General features: G+C 39.0%; 1 protein-coding gene across 2 annotated transcripts in view; it reads left to right on the top strand.

Moving 5' to 3' along the window:
- The window catches only part of LOC128022571 (receptor-type tyrosine-protein phosphatase gamma), a 220778-nt gene that overhangs the window by 135028 nt on the left and 69400 nt on the right, over positions 1-16350 (top strand). For both annotated transcript variants that reach the window (XM_052610264.1, XM_052610265.1), the window contains exons 3-4: positions 4162-4344; positions 6718-6866. In XM_052610264.1, coding sequence (XP_052466224.1) covers positions 4162-4344; positions 6718-6866 — 332 coding nt within the window. The remainder of the gene's footprint in view (positions 1-4161; positions 4345-6717; positions 6867-16350) is intronic.

Genomic DNA, 16350 nt, shown 5'->3' with positions numbered 1-16350 from the left:
AGTTCATGGTGAAATATGCATGAGAACAGCAGCATTAGTGGAAAAGGGACTTTTGCTTTTGCGGTCTCCCTTTCACACATTTTGATGAAGGCATGGTTGTACTTGTCAGATGAAATATTCTTGTTTCGGAAGGGTTCTGATAGGGAAGAGGGAGTGGGAATGAAATTCACTAGTCTGCATTCTCTCGCTGTCTTGTTTTTCATGCATTGCGTTTTATTCAAAAAATATAAAGAATTTGTTCATGGCTCAATGTCTTTTTTTGTGCACAAATCCATTTATTCAAAAATACAGTAAAAATGCAATTCATACCTTTCGGACTTGAATCACCTTTTACTGTAAAATAAGGATGAGGAAAAAATATTGAATATTTAAGAAAAAAGCTTAGTGAAAATAATAAATTAAAAACATGTCATAGATATTTAGCAAAATATATTTAGCAGAATGTCCAAGCTGCTTCCACTCACTTTCACCTCAGCTGGGACACTTTTTGTGAAATTTGTCTTTTTGTGTTCCTTGGAAGAAAGGCAGACAAACAGGTTTCAGAAGACATGAGGCTGAGTAAATGATGAAAGCTTTTTCATTTCAGTTGAACTATAGCTTTAAAAATTGAGAGAATCAATGGTTAGTGTGGTTGTGTGTTCTCATAGCAAAGCTAACGTCTTTTGCCCCAGAACGTAATCTCGTTTTAAGAGATCCATCAGCCTCTCTCACTCTCTTTCTCTTTCTCAACAAAGTAAAAAAAAAAAAAGATGAAGAAGTAAGAAACAGTGAACAGAGGCAGTATTGATCGAGCCGAGAGAGAGGTCAGAGGTGAATGAAATGTTGATTTGACACCTGGTCGCTGCTCCCTCACTTTCTGTCTGGAGGGAGGAATGAACGGTAAATCAAAACAGTGGGAGGTTGAGATCTCTCACAACCGTTTAATGTTGGAATGGGTTGAAATTCCCCTCTGTCCACACACGAATGCCTATCCATGCACTGCACCAGCCAAAAAAAAGTGTGTTTTTACTAGAGGAGAGGAAGGGAGGGAGGCTTGAACTGATTGCTGGTTAAGTTGGTAGACAGCTGGATAAACTGCTAGCAAAATAAGGGAACAAATAAACTACTGTGAATGTTTGGCCATGGAAGTGCAAAATGTCATTCTGTTGTACTGTACATTGCACACAGTCTTGTGCTAATGAAGTAGAAACTCCAGAACTCAAGGGGGCGATAAAGTTGTCTTCAAATGCCTGTGTCATTAAACCAGATTTACATATTGACATGTTACATAAAACGTATTGACTATTTCACTTACTTGCTTAGCAAATGATGTTCTGCCAAGGCAATAGTTGACATGAAAGCAAATACTGACAGTAGAAAAAGTTCATGTTAATGCTTGCTGTGGACCTAAGAGTATATGTTACATTTAATTGGATACGAAAATGAGGATGTGAAAAAAAGAACATTCAGTTCACTCTCCCAGAATTCAGTCAAGTTTTCTAGAATGTTTGGTTCACTAGGATGGTTTTAGAAAAATCTATTTTCAATGTATCATAAGTTGATTGATTGACACAAAAAGTATACAGAATTATATCCCACTGGACTGACTGTACAGCTTTATTTTTATTAGAACTGCATTAAAGTTGACATCTACCCTGAATAAGATCTATTGCACCCCTTGTGGCGATGCTAAGAATGCAGCAAGTACTTAAAGGGATACTCCACCCCAAAATGAAACTTTGTATCATTAATTACTAACCTCTATGTTATTCCAAACCCATAAACGCTTTGTTCGTCTTCGGAACACAATTTAACATATTTTGGAAGAAAACCGGGAGGCTTGTGTTTGAACCAGAGACTGCTAAGTTACACTATCAAGGTCCAGAAAAGCATGAAAAGCATCATCAGAATAGTCCATCTGCCATCAGTGGTTCAACCGTAATGCAAATAAAACAATAAATATCCACTTTATTCAACAATTTGTCTCCTCTGTGTCTCTCCACATCAGTGTAGCACCATTTTGAGGACCTCAGATGATGCTAAGCCTGAAACAACATAAAGAACTAACAAATATTGCTACAAGTGTGATTGCATCATCATAATAATTGCTGTTAATAGTGCTCATCGCATGGTTGACTATGTCTTGTATTAATTTGTCTGAAAATTCCTGTCACATGCGCACAAACTGACAGTCCCCACTTATAAGCTACTACTAAATATTGTAGAAACTTAATTTTCTGTAAAGTTGCTTTGTATCGATTTGTATCGTGAAAAGCGCTATACAAATAAACTTGAAATGAATTTTGAAGAAATTGAGTTGAAGGCAAAGCTTCATCCTTGAGGCGCGGCTGACACAGAAGAGCGTCCAACTCATTTTCTGCGTCCAACTCATATTCTCCAAAATGGCGTTATGCTGAGAGACACTGAGGAGATGAATTGTTGAATAAAGTCTTAATTTTTGTTTTATTTCCATACAAAAAGTATTCTCGTCACTTCATAACGTTATGGTTTACCACTGATGGCAGATGGACTGTTATGACAATGCATTTCATACTTTCTGGACCTTGACAGTGTAACTTACCTGGCAGTCTATGGGACAGTCACAAGCCTCCCAGTTTTCTTCCAAAATATGTTAAATTGGGTTCTGAGGATGAACGAAGCTTTTAAAGGTTTGGAACGACACATGGGGGTAAGTGATTAATGACAAAATTTTCATTTTGGGGATGGAGTTTCCCTTTAATGCATAAACAAAATGAAAAATGGATGTAACAGAAACAAATAAAAAAGAAATAGTACGGATCTCTGTTTTTCTGCTCAGAGGCAGGGTTATGTACTCGGACCTTTGTTTTTCTCATCTGAGATGCGTATCCTGAGGTGTGGTTGGAATTAAGTTTACGTGTGCAGTTTTTCTAACCCTGTTATGGCTGCATTAAGGAGTGAGTAATATCTTCACATGCAAGTCCTTGCTCTCTTTTATTACCCAGCAGCGCTGCCTAGATCTATAGCACTCTGCCTCTCCATATGAAACCCAGACCTGTCCAATCAATATGCCCCAAGGTTGCTGTGAGGGCAGAGGCTGAGGAGAATGAAGCCTAATTTGATGAAATACGCATTTCGGATCGCTCCGGATGCTTGCAGGCCTGGGGTAATTGTCGACAAATTCATCTTAAAGGCCGGTAGCTGAGGATGGCTTTCAATTAGGGATGGACCTTCTGTATAGCTGTTTGTGGACCACTGCTCACCTCTCATCAAGTCTGAGAGAGAAGAAACACTCGCACGCACAAACACACACTGGCACTATAGTGTCTCATCAGGATGTGGTTATTGCTCTGAAAGGTGCATTTATGATTTGGCAGGCTTTAACTGTTAGCAAAGCCAAAGCGGCGCTTCCAACCATACTAGAGAGTTTAATGGACTCTTAAAATATCCTTGTCTTGTTTGCTTGTCTTCTTTTGTGTGCTCAAGTAGAATTGCCTGTGCTTACTTTTATTTTATGGTGTATGAGATGACAAGGGTCTCGCCAGTGTTGCTGCTGCCTTCAAAATCAGTTGTAGAGGTTTGGTTTCTCATGATGGAAGTACAACAAGAAGATCATTGCCGTAGTCAAATGACAGAAATGACAAGTGCCCGGACAAGAGGCAGCAGGCTACATAAGGAAGGGCCTTGTCGTCTAGATGTTGTGTAATGCAAACCTGCACAATTGACTTTGTCTTTCTTCATGTCTTGTGTAATATTCACCTTCCCATTAGCAGAAAGTGATCTGATAGTTTACTTTATACACATTAACTAAACTGTGTCTATCCCATCTATCCCACTACATTCATTCACATCGTATTAAGGTCTCGAATGAAAAGAGACTTTTCATGCTGCCACTGGTAACTTCCAACTGTTTTTATATTTGCCTCTACCGAGTGCTTATAAACTTCTCAGCAGAATGTAAAATAACTAAATAAAAAATCACGTCTGCTTTAGTCTGCAAAGGTCTTGGATTAAAGTGTGACTACTTTGTCAATTCATGAAGCTTTTCTGTTTTCATGAGCCAGACAGACAGACAGGTGGTCGTCTCGGGACAGCTCTAACATGTTTTGACTGGCATTTATGAAGAATAAAGTGAGTCTGGGAGCAGTTTGGCTTCTGTTTGCAGTGTGATGATCCATTGATTGCTGTTTTTCTCTTCTACAGGGACGTACGGACCAGATACAGGGTGGGCGGCAGCTTTTCCTGAGTGTCAGGAGAGAAACCAGTCGCCGATCAATATAGCCGATCAAGACACAAAGGTCTCGATGGAGTACCAGGAACTCACGCTGGACGGATTTGATGCAGAGTCATCCAACAAGACGTCAATGAAGAATACAGGGAAAACGGGTAAATCCACACAGTCTTTTGGGGATAGTAAAAAAAGAAAAACAGAACATCTGTCCATCATGTCATCAAACGAACGCATTCTCAGGCGTCATATACTGACACTTTTGACATTCCGTCAACATCCTACGCACATGGCACCCTCTAGCGCCAATATTAGACGCAGATTATGGGTTAGGGTTAGGGTTAGGGTTAGGGTTAGGGTTAGACCGCTAGGGGCCTTCTGGCCCATATTTATCTGCATCTAATATTGACACTAGAGGGTCCCATGTGCATAGGATGTTGACGAAGTGTCAGTATATGATGCCTTGGTATGAGAATGGCCTGCATCAAACATAAGGACATATAGAGCAGAATGACCAGGCTGTTACATAAAAGTGAACGCGGTTTAAAATGGGACATAAAATTACCTGAAAAGTCCTCTAAAGCCAAGTAAAAGCATTGTTCGAAGACCAGTATTTAAGAACCTATTTCTAATTTAAGTAATATATATATATATATATTTTATTAGTGACTGTAAATGGTGACCGAAGATTATCGGGAGAGAGAGGGAATAGATTTAGGATATGATGCAGACAGCACCAGACCATTGACCGCTATTCATTTTAGGTTACATTGAGTGGAAGTGTTCAAGTCTCATACTTTCATGCTCTATCAAACTTCTATGATGTGATCTCGCCCCCTGAGCTTTTCACACCTAAATTCAGTTTCCATGCTACAGTCTTGCACCATTAAGCCATACTGCAATGAAGCATGTTGAGGAAGTAAACACAGACAGGAATTGCCCAGCGATTCCCCCCTTAACCTAATCCATACAGAGGAGGACAGATGTCCCACTGTTGTCCCATGAATAATGGAGAGCTGCTCTGCTATTTATAACTGACACATGAGTGTTTTATCAGTGAAATAATCACCTGGAACAGGGCGGCACAATAAACCTACAGATTCGCCACCTCTGAATAATGCATGACTCAATCAATGTTTTAAATCATTTTCTCTATAGAAGACTGCAATGTCAAGTGACCCTTGACCTTCTCACCTTGAGCGAAACAGTCATTAGAGATGTCCGGAAAAGGAAAAAGTGTGGAACAGAAGACGTTGGAATACTAGCACACTTCCTCACTAGATATTGTGCAGAATATATTGTAACCATTACTATACTGAGCCGAATACAATGTATATATATAAACTAACTTAATTGCAGTGCTAAAATATATCAAGATTGGTAATTTATTTAATTGAATAATATACCGCATCAGGATCTTGAATCTTCAGGAAGCTCAAAATCGAATTATAGTTCAAACCCAGTTTCTGTTCATTAAAAGTTTAAAGACAAGCTGCATTGTCATAATTACAACAGAAATACCTGAGAAAATATTTTCAAAATCCAAAAGTTTGAGAACAACTGGTGTACACTACATAGTACATATCCATTTTTTTTTAACTCAGAATGAAACAGAAAAAATAAATAATTTATTGTAAGCGTAATAAATGTTATGCATTTGTAATACAGTAAATAATTATAAATTAAAATGCTTATTCATCCAGTTTTTAATAAAGATGCCTTATCTTTAAGTCATCGAATTCATTGACTGAAAATGGAGTATCAAGTCAAGTACATTGCATTGTGTGATACAGTATTTCTCTCGGTGAGCTTGGTTCTATTCCCAGCATGCTGAAATCACCTACTGTGCACAGTATGCGTACTGTACATGGCAGAAAAAGATCAAGTAAAAAACTAGTAAAGTAAAAAAGAGGTGTTTTTTCGAGCGAGCGAATGTGTATTGTTGGACTGCCCAGTGCACAAGCTTCTCACAGACCTCTGCCAAATTAAACTTAAGAAATTCATGAGATCTTGGAACCTTGAAGAAACATTTGCATTGATCAAAGATTTGCTGGCAGGCAAGGCCTAGTTTTCACATGCTGCCGTTCCAAGGTCCTGCTGGCTTAGCCATCTAATTCCTGCCTGTTTGTTAAAGCTCATGAAGCTCGGAGCTGGAATAACTAATGAAACCGACTCTCCCTCTCGTGTCGGATTACGTCAAAAAATCAACAAAGGACCAAAAAACTTACAGAGGAGTCGAGAGAAGCACAGAGAGCACTGTTGTTTTTTCTCAGCCTTGAGAGTGTGCATTTGTGACCTGGCCTTCTGAGGACCACAGCAACAGCAAAAAAAGAAGGTGTTTATAATATTCAACCCATGTCCCTTAAGGAAGCTAAATTAAAAATCATAAATATTAAAATGAAGTGTCCGCCAGTCTTTTTTCCTTTTCCCTTTTCAGACAGAAATGCATCAGTCCTTGGAAGGCATTTGGTTAATTTACATGCCAAGAAAGTGGTTTTTATCTCACTGTTTCTCCCTATTTATCCTCCCAGTGGCAGTTTTCTTGAAGGACGATTATTTCGTGAGAGGAGCCGGGCTACCAGGCCGCTTCAAAGCCGAGAAGGTGGAGTTCCACTGGGGCCAGAGCAACGGTTCCGATGGCTCAGAGCACAGCATCAATGGCAGGAGATTCCCTGTGGAGGTGAGCCTCAACTAATCTCTCTCTAACGTCTGTTCCACATCTAAACAACCCAGCTCCACAAACTCCAAACTCTGGCCTATACTTGATTTATTTTGCAGGTGATGCTACTTTTTGAAATGACCCCTTGTCTCAAGAACATTCAACATTTTAACAATGCTATACATTCCAAATGGCCCTAGATTTGGAATGTTTCAAGTGTATTTCGCCTTTGAAGTTTTCCACAATAAAATGCATAAGTGTCCACAAAAAAAAAAAAAAAGAAGAAGATTGTAGTTTAAAAAAAAGATCTAATTTCACGGTGCTAAAATATCATTGGGTGTAATTAATAGAAAAGGGACAATCACGTCATTGATCACACAGAAGTCTAAAATGAGCTTTATCTGGATTTTGGAAGTCAGGAAAAAGTATCATGGTGCGGAGGAGGAATTGTTGGCCGTCTCTTATAGAAGCGTGTAAAGGGGCGTTCCTGTATTGATTGAAAAGGACATTATGTAGACGAACTCTCTCTTAGATCTGATCACTGTCTGCTTGTGTCTCTCTCTGCAGTCCTAATTTATCATTATGGCCGTCTGGCACCTTTCATGGACTCTTGAGACTGTTGTTCATCACCCAGCCTCAAATATGCAAGTGATCAGACTTTGGCATGTCTTTTAACCTTAAGTGCGATGAATATTGTTTGGTTTGGTGGTCGTAGTTTTATTGCCGTCCTTTCGCCCAGCCTAATTTAGAAAGTAAAATATGTATTCGTTGGCCTGCATTAGCGTCCCTCGTATTGGCAGTTTGATGTGGCTCGGTGTGATATGCCATCGCAGTACCAATTTTTTGAGTTAATGATTCCTTTTAGTAAATGAAAACTACGCAGCATGACAAATGTAGTCCGACAGAAGGAATGGCTCTTATGAATCAGTTCCTTTTTTTTTAAATCATAAGCAGCATGACCACAATTCCAGGACAAATGACACTAATGAGCTATTCTCTTGTTTTGTTTTTTTTAAGAGACTCCGCATGAAACCGCATGACCAGTGTAGTCCAATTGATTTCGGACTGAATGACCATTAGGAGCCAATTCTTGTTATTGAATCAAATCAATACAGCATGACCAGTGCAGTCCAACTAATTCCAGAACAAACAGTGTAGTCCAACTAAATCCTGACTGACTGACGCATATGAGCCAGATCTTATTAGTGATTCAAATTCAGGCAGCGCAACCAGTGCATTCCAAATAAATAACTCCAATTCTGTCAACATACCAGTTAATTGAAGTGAATCAAAAGCGTACAGCACAGCCTGTCTAATCCTTCCAATTCCTGAACAACTGACCATTCCAAATGAGCCATTCCTTTTTTAGTGAATCAAACACATACTTTTACAGCTTGTATTGCACTTTTGGCTTAAGAGAATCAAATCAGAGTAGATACTGACAGTTTCAGTGTAACTATGTAATCAAAATTTTGAGTTGTAGCTATCCATTTTACAAGCGTATATAGTCTCAGCGAGTGTTTCCTTCAAGAAAGCAAGTGATCAGTTAATCAAGTAGCTTCAGAGGCAAATAGAGCGGACACTTTTTATTCAGAGCGACTTCTGGACTGTCTCACTAGAGCGATCTGTGCTTAGGTTTCTCTGATGTCTGCCTGTAGTGTGTTTGACTTGTTTGGTCTGTCACATTTAGTGTCTTGTAGTCGATGTGAGTTGAGCCCGAAGCTCAGAGAATGTAGATGAGGCTGCTCTTTTCACTCTGTTACACAATCCTAGCTGTACAAAGGAAAAGACAAAGAGACAGACGTGAGAAAGAAGAGTTTGGTGCATCACAGAGGCAGCAGAAACATAGTTGACGAGAAGAGAAATGCTAGAGGTAAGGCTAAGAACAAAACCGAATAACAAGATGGAAACAAGGTCTATTATGAATAAGTCTTCAACAGCCAAACACTTGCTTACAGTCAACACGCTCGTTAGCTAAACTAATCGAGTCAGAGAGCTAATTAAGGCTATCTGCAGTGGGGCTTGTAGTTTTCTTGGCGTGACGTCACGTGTTTTGGCCTGTGCTCTCTTCATGAAAGCTCTCAGCCTCAGATCCTTCACACAACACTCATTGACGACAGTGTCACCTGTGGATTAAAGTTATTTACAAAAATCTACGTTAACCAAATATGCTCCTTCCATTTCCTTACAAAGTGGTCATGACATGATTTAGAGGCTGCAGACTGAGAGAAGAGGGCTCATTAAACTGAATTAATTACACTAATTAGAACCACTGATGACTTATTGAAAGACTAGGGATGGAGGGCTTTTTATTGTTGTTGTGGTTGCTATTGTGTGTCCATTTATCTTTGAGGCAGTTTTTTATTTTTTCAAACCAGAGATGTTAACTCATATTATGTTGGATAGCATTTAGCATGTCATTAGAATTATTAAAGTCACTTAAAAAAGAAGGAATATCAATAATGTGTAGCGATGGACGGTGTCATCTACACCATTTTATAAAACTAGAGTACATACAATATTGTTTTTTATACAACAGGCTAATGAAGTTAACACTGATAAATGTTTTAGACACAACTTTCTAGATACTTAGTCTATTTGTGCTCCACTAAAAGGAAATAATTCCAGACTAAATCCAAGCAGAATGACTATGACACTTTTCCATGCAACACATCTTAGTCGTGTTCCTGAATGAATCTGTGTTTTTGAATGAAACATTTGTGTGAATGATTCAATGACTATCTCATAAAGGCAATCCCTTGTTTCTTTCCTGAATGAATCAGCACATTTATATGGACCTGCAGGCACAAAAACAAGATCTTGTGACCACATTAAGAAATTGTCTAATTGAAATATTCATTTGTTCCCTTATTTAAATGCATTTAAACATGAACCAATCAGATTAGGACAAGTCATTTAACGCTAAATATATCATATCAGCCTGCGCCATCTAGAGTTTAATGATAGAACTTGGTATTTAAATCATTACTATCATTTAGCTAAATTAAAACTAATAAGAAAATGAATACTACATGGACATGATTAAAATAAAATGGGGGAACACAGTACAACATGTTTGCGGTTTAACTAAAATGATGGAATTAATGAATCAGTGTTTTGAAGAAATCAGTCAACAATGATTCAGTGACCCCAGAGCTGCTAAAAAAATCAGAATTATATTTGAAGACTGTAACTGGTGTATTAACTCCTTACATTTCACATATTTTTATTTTCTTGACCCCTTAGCATTCCTGTAAAATTTGCCAAAAACATGCAGTGTACCGCGTGCGGAATAGTGTTATGCTAACAGGTTAAAAGTTATTTAAAACCATTGGTATAATCACAATTTGTTATTTAAGTCCATTCAAAGCTTATAAATATTTCCTAATATGTATTAGGTACTGTAATAAATACCTATCATGGTGTGTTTACACCTGGACGAAGTAACTGGTTTTCAAAATTTCACAGAAAATGCTAAAAGCTGCTTTTGTTTGTTATTGATTGTTTGGATCAGTCAGTGTGAGCCAGACGAATTTGGCATTGTTTATTTGCTGATTCGTTTTTGTCCGTCTCTTATCTTCACAACGTAATATTACAGCTCTGCTTAGATTATCAAACTGAGATTTTCAGGGAACCGCAAAATGCCAAGTGCCCCCTCTTTACACACGGATTACTCCTCCACAAAGCGTTACTGAGTCTCCCCAGCCCTGTTAACCAAAGAAGTTTTCATGTGTTTTTTGTTTTTCAAGTGTGGCAATTACTTTTGTTTTAGCTGGAGAGTCGACTGGAGACCTGAGGTAATTAAACGCTGCCCCTGTGGAGGGCTGTTCGGAGCCTGACCGACAGCACTGCTTCTTTTGACAGGGCACCCTGTGGCCCTTGACTTCATTCTGAGAGCTGCCAGATCACTGTCATTATCACTGGGGAGAGCGCTCTCCATCCTTCACTCGCCCATCAAGTGGACCTTCCAGATGTATGGTAATCCAGGGGCTTCACAGCGTCGACAAAAGGCCCTCCTCCAGAGTGTTTTGTGAAGCTTAAAAAACAAACTTCAGGGATTTAGGAAAGGAACAAATTGTTCTTTACTCGGATTCCCGTTCCTCTAGCCTATTAGGACAGAAGTACACAACTTTTTGGGAAATAATCTTTTTTTTTGTAAGAATTTTCTTTGACTTGGAGGGGGTGAAATCAGCCTCATAGTAATAAACAGGAAAACAACATAATCAACAACATATGTACAACTCCTGAAGAAAATGTGTTGTTAGGGTGTTAGCTAGGGTGTTGCTAGGCGGTTGTTAGGGTGTTTTGGATGGTTGGTAGTTGTCACAGATCATTAATATGGAGTTTTATGGATTTCTTGGCATGTTCTTAGACTGATTTAGCACTTAGCTTATCATTATTAGCATATAGCTATACACTGCTAGACTGTTTGCTAACATGACTCCCATATCTATACGATGTGTTGATGCAGAAATATAGGTCTTGTTGAATGGTTGCTAGTGTACTCTTGTTTGGTTGCTAAGGAGTGATAGGTTTATGACAAACCGTACAGGTGGATGCTTGCCAACCTTTGTGTGGAAGAAGAAGCAGATTAATAAGTATGCAAGAGAACAATAGTGATGCTTTGCCTTTATAGGAAAGAAACACTAATTATGAAAACTCAACTATGGCGCCAATTCAGAATCTGCAAAGCAGTTCTAAAAGACAATAGTGTCATTTTTCATCTCCAGTCCATTCAGTGTTGGAACTAACTGGTCAAATAAAATGCTTTTGCCAACAAGCTGCATGAATGTACCAGGAGTTAGCGGTAATCCTAATATGACTTGTACCCACGTAATGGCCTCTCAGGAAATCCATGTGGGCTCATGAATGTTAATTAGATTAATGTTATGTCACCTAATGAATATTCATGAGTCAGGCTGATAGATTCTGTAATATTCACTTCTCAGAACATTCCCATGCCTCTGATGATTTATGTGATCAGAAGAGTGGCAACTGGTGCTCTTGAGAAAAATCTGTCGTAATGGCAGAGTGTGTGTGTGTGTGTGTCTGTGTGTGTGTGTGTGTACCTTGTATTCCCTACATTATGAGGACCAATTGTCCCCATTAGAATAATAATACCAGTAAAAATTAGTTTTTTTTTTTTTTTTTTTTTTTTTTTAAATGCAGTGTGTTTTGTGTTAGGGTTGGGGGCAAGGAGATAGAAAATACAGTTTTTACAGTAAAAAAAAAAACTTTATGCCTATACAATGAACCCCTAATGATAGGAACACCTGTGTGTGTGTGTGTGTGTGTGTGTGTGTGTGTGTGTGCGTGTGTGTGTGTGTGTGATCAACATTGCAGTTAAGCACAGTTTGAAGTCTGTCCTAAGGCAATGTGAATAAATGGAGATTATATATAAATGCACATGCATTTAAAATACATTTATACATTAGCAATGTTTCATGTAGTCATTATATATTTATAATAGAAGTGTATACAGTAATGGACCTGTACTCATCAAGTTTTATTCATTAGGGATGGAGTTCTTGAGAACTTTTCTGAGTGGCTTGGTTTTATGTTGTTAGGGATGGCTTGAGATGGTCAGCTAGACTTTCACCAATTGACTACTCAATAAATGAGCTTTATTTAGAGTGTTGCTCTTTTTTTTCTTTATTATTTTAAGGTGTCTAGACTATGATGTAGAGGACTTTACAGAAAAAAAATTTGATGTACATTAATATGCTTGTATACTGTCAACATGGCAAACTCTCAGAGAACTGCCGCTGCAAAATCAAAAGCATTGATTGTTGGCAAGTCATTCACAATACTGTATGCAGTTTTGGACATAACTAGTTAGTTGACTCCTAATCAAATGCACCTCATTCTTAGTTGCTCATTCATATGCTGAGATAGTTGTGTCAGGTGAAGGAGACTAAAATGTGTACTTGTGTGGGACCTACAGAAGCAAAGTCGGGAAGCACTGAAGTAGACTGTGATAAAGACAGAAATTCACCCTTCATGTCTTTCTATTCCTCCTGAAGCGGTTTGCTCACTCACACATGCTAAACAGCCTGTGGAGGCCAGAGAGAGCGAGAGGAAGTGAGGGAGAGAGAGTTGACAGGGTGTGTAAGAGATGAGCTGTGACAGATGTCTATCAAATGACACTTCTACAGACACCGAAGGCAACAGAGCAAAGGAATGCAGGCTTGAGTTTGTCTTTGGGGAGTTACAGTCTAGCGTCTTCTAGCGGAGGCGCACATATACATATTAATAAACCTCAGCACCAGCACATCAAGCAGGAACACATTTTTAGGGGTCCAGTACTGAAGGGGTTTTGTTCGTATTTTCTTATCATTGCGATTTTTCTTCCCTGAAAGTGTCTGGATGTCAGAAATCATAAAGTGAGAGATGGCAAACCTGGCGGAATGATGCCAAATCTCAACCACTCAGGTAATCGAAATGACATCCGTCTGCTTTAAGACTTTCAGACCAAGCAGAAACATCTGGCAGCCAGTTGCATCAGCAGCCGACTGAACGAAGGCTCGAGATGTAAGCGGTAATTCAACTAGTGCTAGCGTCCACTTACCTGACCTCCTCAAATTGGTTGTGACTACTGGATGAACGTTACATCACCTGATTAATAATTTGTGAGCCAAGCTGATGAGGTTCACCCTCTATATCTCTGATGACGTTTATTTTAATGCATCGCCGGATCTTTTACTTAAGACAGGATGAGAGATCGAGGAGCATTTGAACACGTGCAGAAGTATGTTTGTACGTTAAAATATCTCAATCTGCCTGAAGGTGGTGCTATTATAAGAACAAAAACAAAATTTAATCAAAATCTCTTTAGCCTCTGATTCTGTCTCTGACTCTTTTATGATTTGACAAAATGTATGCCACACAAAAGATTAAATGAATTATCGTAACTGTTTTCAACACTGATATTGATAATCATGTGACACTGAAGACTGGAGTAATGAGGCTGAAAATTCAGCTTTGCATCACAGCAATAAATTGCATTTTAAAATATATTTTAAATTAGAAAGCGGTTCGTTGAAATTGTAATGATATGTCACAATATTGCTGTTTTTACTGAATTTTTGATCAAGTAAATTTAGCCTTGTTGAGATTGATGGATAGACATACAGATTGTATCAGCATAAAACATAAAACCCAGATAATATTGTTATGTCATGTTTTAGTAGAATCTATGGTATTTATTTGTGTAAAAAAATAAAATTGTCTCTGTAGTATCAGCCACCACGTTCTCACATACTATAAATATAATAATATATAAATGGCTGACTTAAAACATTTTTGGAAGATGGCATTTTGGAAAGTGTGTTTTTATATTTATTTAAAGGGGACATCTTTGGCATCAAATGGACTAAGTTGCCCAAAGCATTTTGTATTTGTCAAACTGTTTGGCAAATATGAGACCATGAGATATTCAGATGTGGCCTATGTTAAGTAATGCAAGGCCAAACAGTTACACCAACCCCTAATAAGAGCAGCTTGTAGCTATATACTTCACATTAATAACTCCAAGATGTTGAATTTCCTAAAGAGCCAGGCTAATATATTCCCCAAGAGTCCTTCCAGTTCTGGTGGCTCAGGTCTTGGTTTTTTCGTGACAGATGAAGGCAGCAACAGCTTTGCACAACATCTACCTACACTCCCATGAATACACATGAGGCAGGCCGTTGGCTTTTTGCTGCAAAATGCCGCACTCATTTTTTCAGTCATATTGATGAATGATTTATGATTTACAAGGCCTGCCATTTAGTAATTGTTCTCTAATAAGACCGCTGAATGGCATGATTAAGTGCAGCCCTGCTGCGTTCAGGCCGGCTGTTTTAACTGTAAATCTCCGTTTAGTATGCCAGTCACATTGAGAGAAGCGTAGGATCTTCAATCAGGCGGGCATCAGCCTCCTTGCAGCATTTATCCTAATAACACTTATATTGCTGTCTGAGATCACACACACTCACTCACACTTCAGCGTGGCTAAAGGCCCTTTATTTCCTCATGAATAAGTCAGGCTCCACAAAAATTGACTCCTCACGCATTTCGTCTGTTAATCTTTAACCCGTGTCTTTTTCTGCGTGTTGAAATCCGAGATGGCAGTCACGCAGAGGTCGCTGTCATTGTTCTGTACAAATGCTATTATAACATTATATTAAATCACCCAAATAAATAATGGCAGGGTAATATTCTAACTGGCTCCCAGAGTTTGGAGGATGATACGGCGGCGTGTCAAGTGGTCACGATGATCTAGATGTATTTTGATAGAACTGGAACACCCGTCATTCAAAAAATGAGTGTGTGTGTGTGTTTCATTCTACTCTTATGATGTCAGTTTTAGAGTCGGACAGTCCTGGTCATCATTTATTTCCATTGTATGGAAAAGAGCAGCTTGAACATTCTACAAAACATATTGTTTTGTGTTCTATGGAACAAAGAAAGCCATATGGCTTTAGAATGAAGTTACTGTGAGTTTTTTTGCTGTAACTGTTTTCAACACTTTATTAAATCCATTTTGATGATTTTCCCCCCGAACCATTGCGGAAAATAACTCAATATGTGAGCGCTATTTCCACAGGTTTCCTGGAGTGATAGAGTGTTGTAGCCAGGGGCGGCGTGAGCGCTGATGAAATTTGGGGTTGTTGTCTGTGTTTCTCTTATCGTCGGCGCAGCTCAAATTTAAAACTGCAGAGGGGAGGGAGGTCAGGTAAGCCGCTGGATTGTGGGATACGCTGCTTAGGTGGTCAGCATTCCGTTTAATCACGGCCGAACCCTCTGTCCGGCCGACTCGATGATAAACACACAGAACGGCTTCTGCGAGAGCGAGAGAGAGGCTCTCAGTGAGGCCTTTGTCCACCTGCGCCGATAAGAGAGGCACAAAGTAAATTAACACATGTGATGGGGGGCACAGAAGCCAACACACACCGCTGTGGGTATCAGAGATAAGACGTGGCATTGATGAATTGAATTTTATTTCCCATCAGCCCTTGCACCCGTTGCAATACAAAGCGCTTTCCAAAATATCACCTGATGCAAAGATAACAAAAAACAGAGAACACGACCGCAGCGCTCGAAACAGGAACGAGCCACACAGGCGATGGAAAAGAGAATAGGTTTCCTTAAGTACAGGCATGTCTACTGTTATAACGCTTTCACTGTCAGCGTTTCCTTTCATTTCCTTTTTTATTGAAAATTGACCTGACAAAGCAGCCATCGTCCTTTATTTTTCCTCTTTGTAGGGTTTGCAGGCCTGCAATAACCAAAAACCCGTCTGCTAAATGTCTAAAGCTTTATCAGCTCCGACACAGAATATGCAGGCATGGGAACTTCGGCTTTATTAAATAGTCCGAAAAGTAAAAAGTCTAACAAACCGAATTACAACAAGACGTTTTAGCTGAGATAACGTGTATTCCCGTTACAGTGGCTTGCTAACCTTTTGAAAGCAGCATCTGGGTGTCTTCTGTGGTTGGGTTGTGCTGTGAGAAATCATCGTTAT

This window comes from Carassius gibelio, chromosome A11, assembly GCF_023724105.1.
Source record: "Carassius gibelio isolate Cgi1373 ecotype wild population from Czech Republic chromosome A11, carGib1.2-hapl.c, whole genome shotgun sequence".
NCBI lineage: Eukaryota > Metazoa > Chordata > Actinopteri > Cypriniformes > Cyprinidae > Carassius > Carassius gibelio.
The sequence above is the reverse complement of the archived record's forward strand: the minus strand, read 5'-3'. Positions and strand labels throughout refer to the sequence as shown.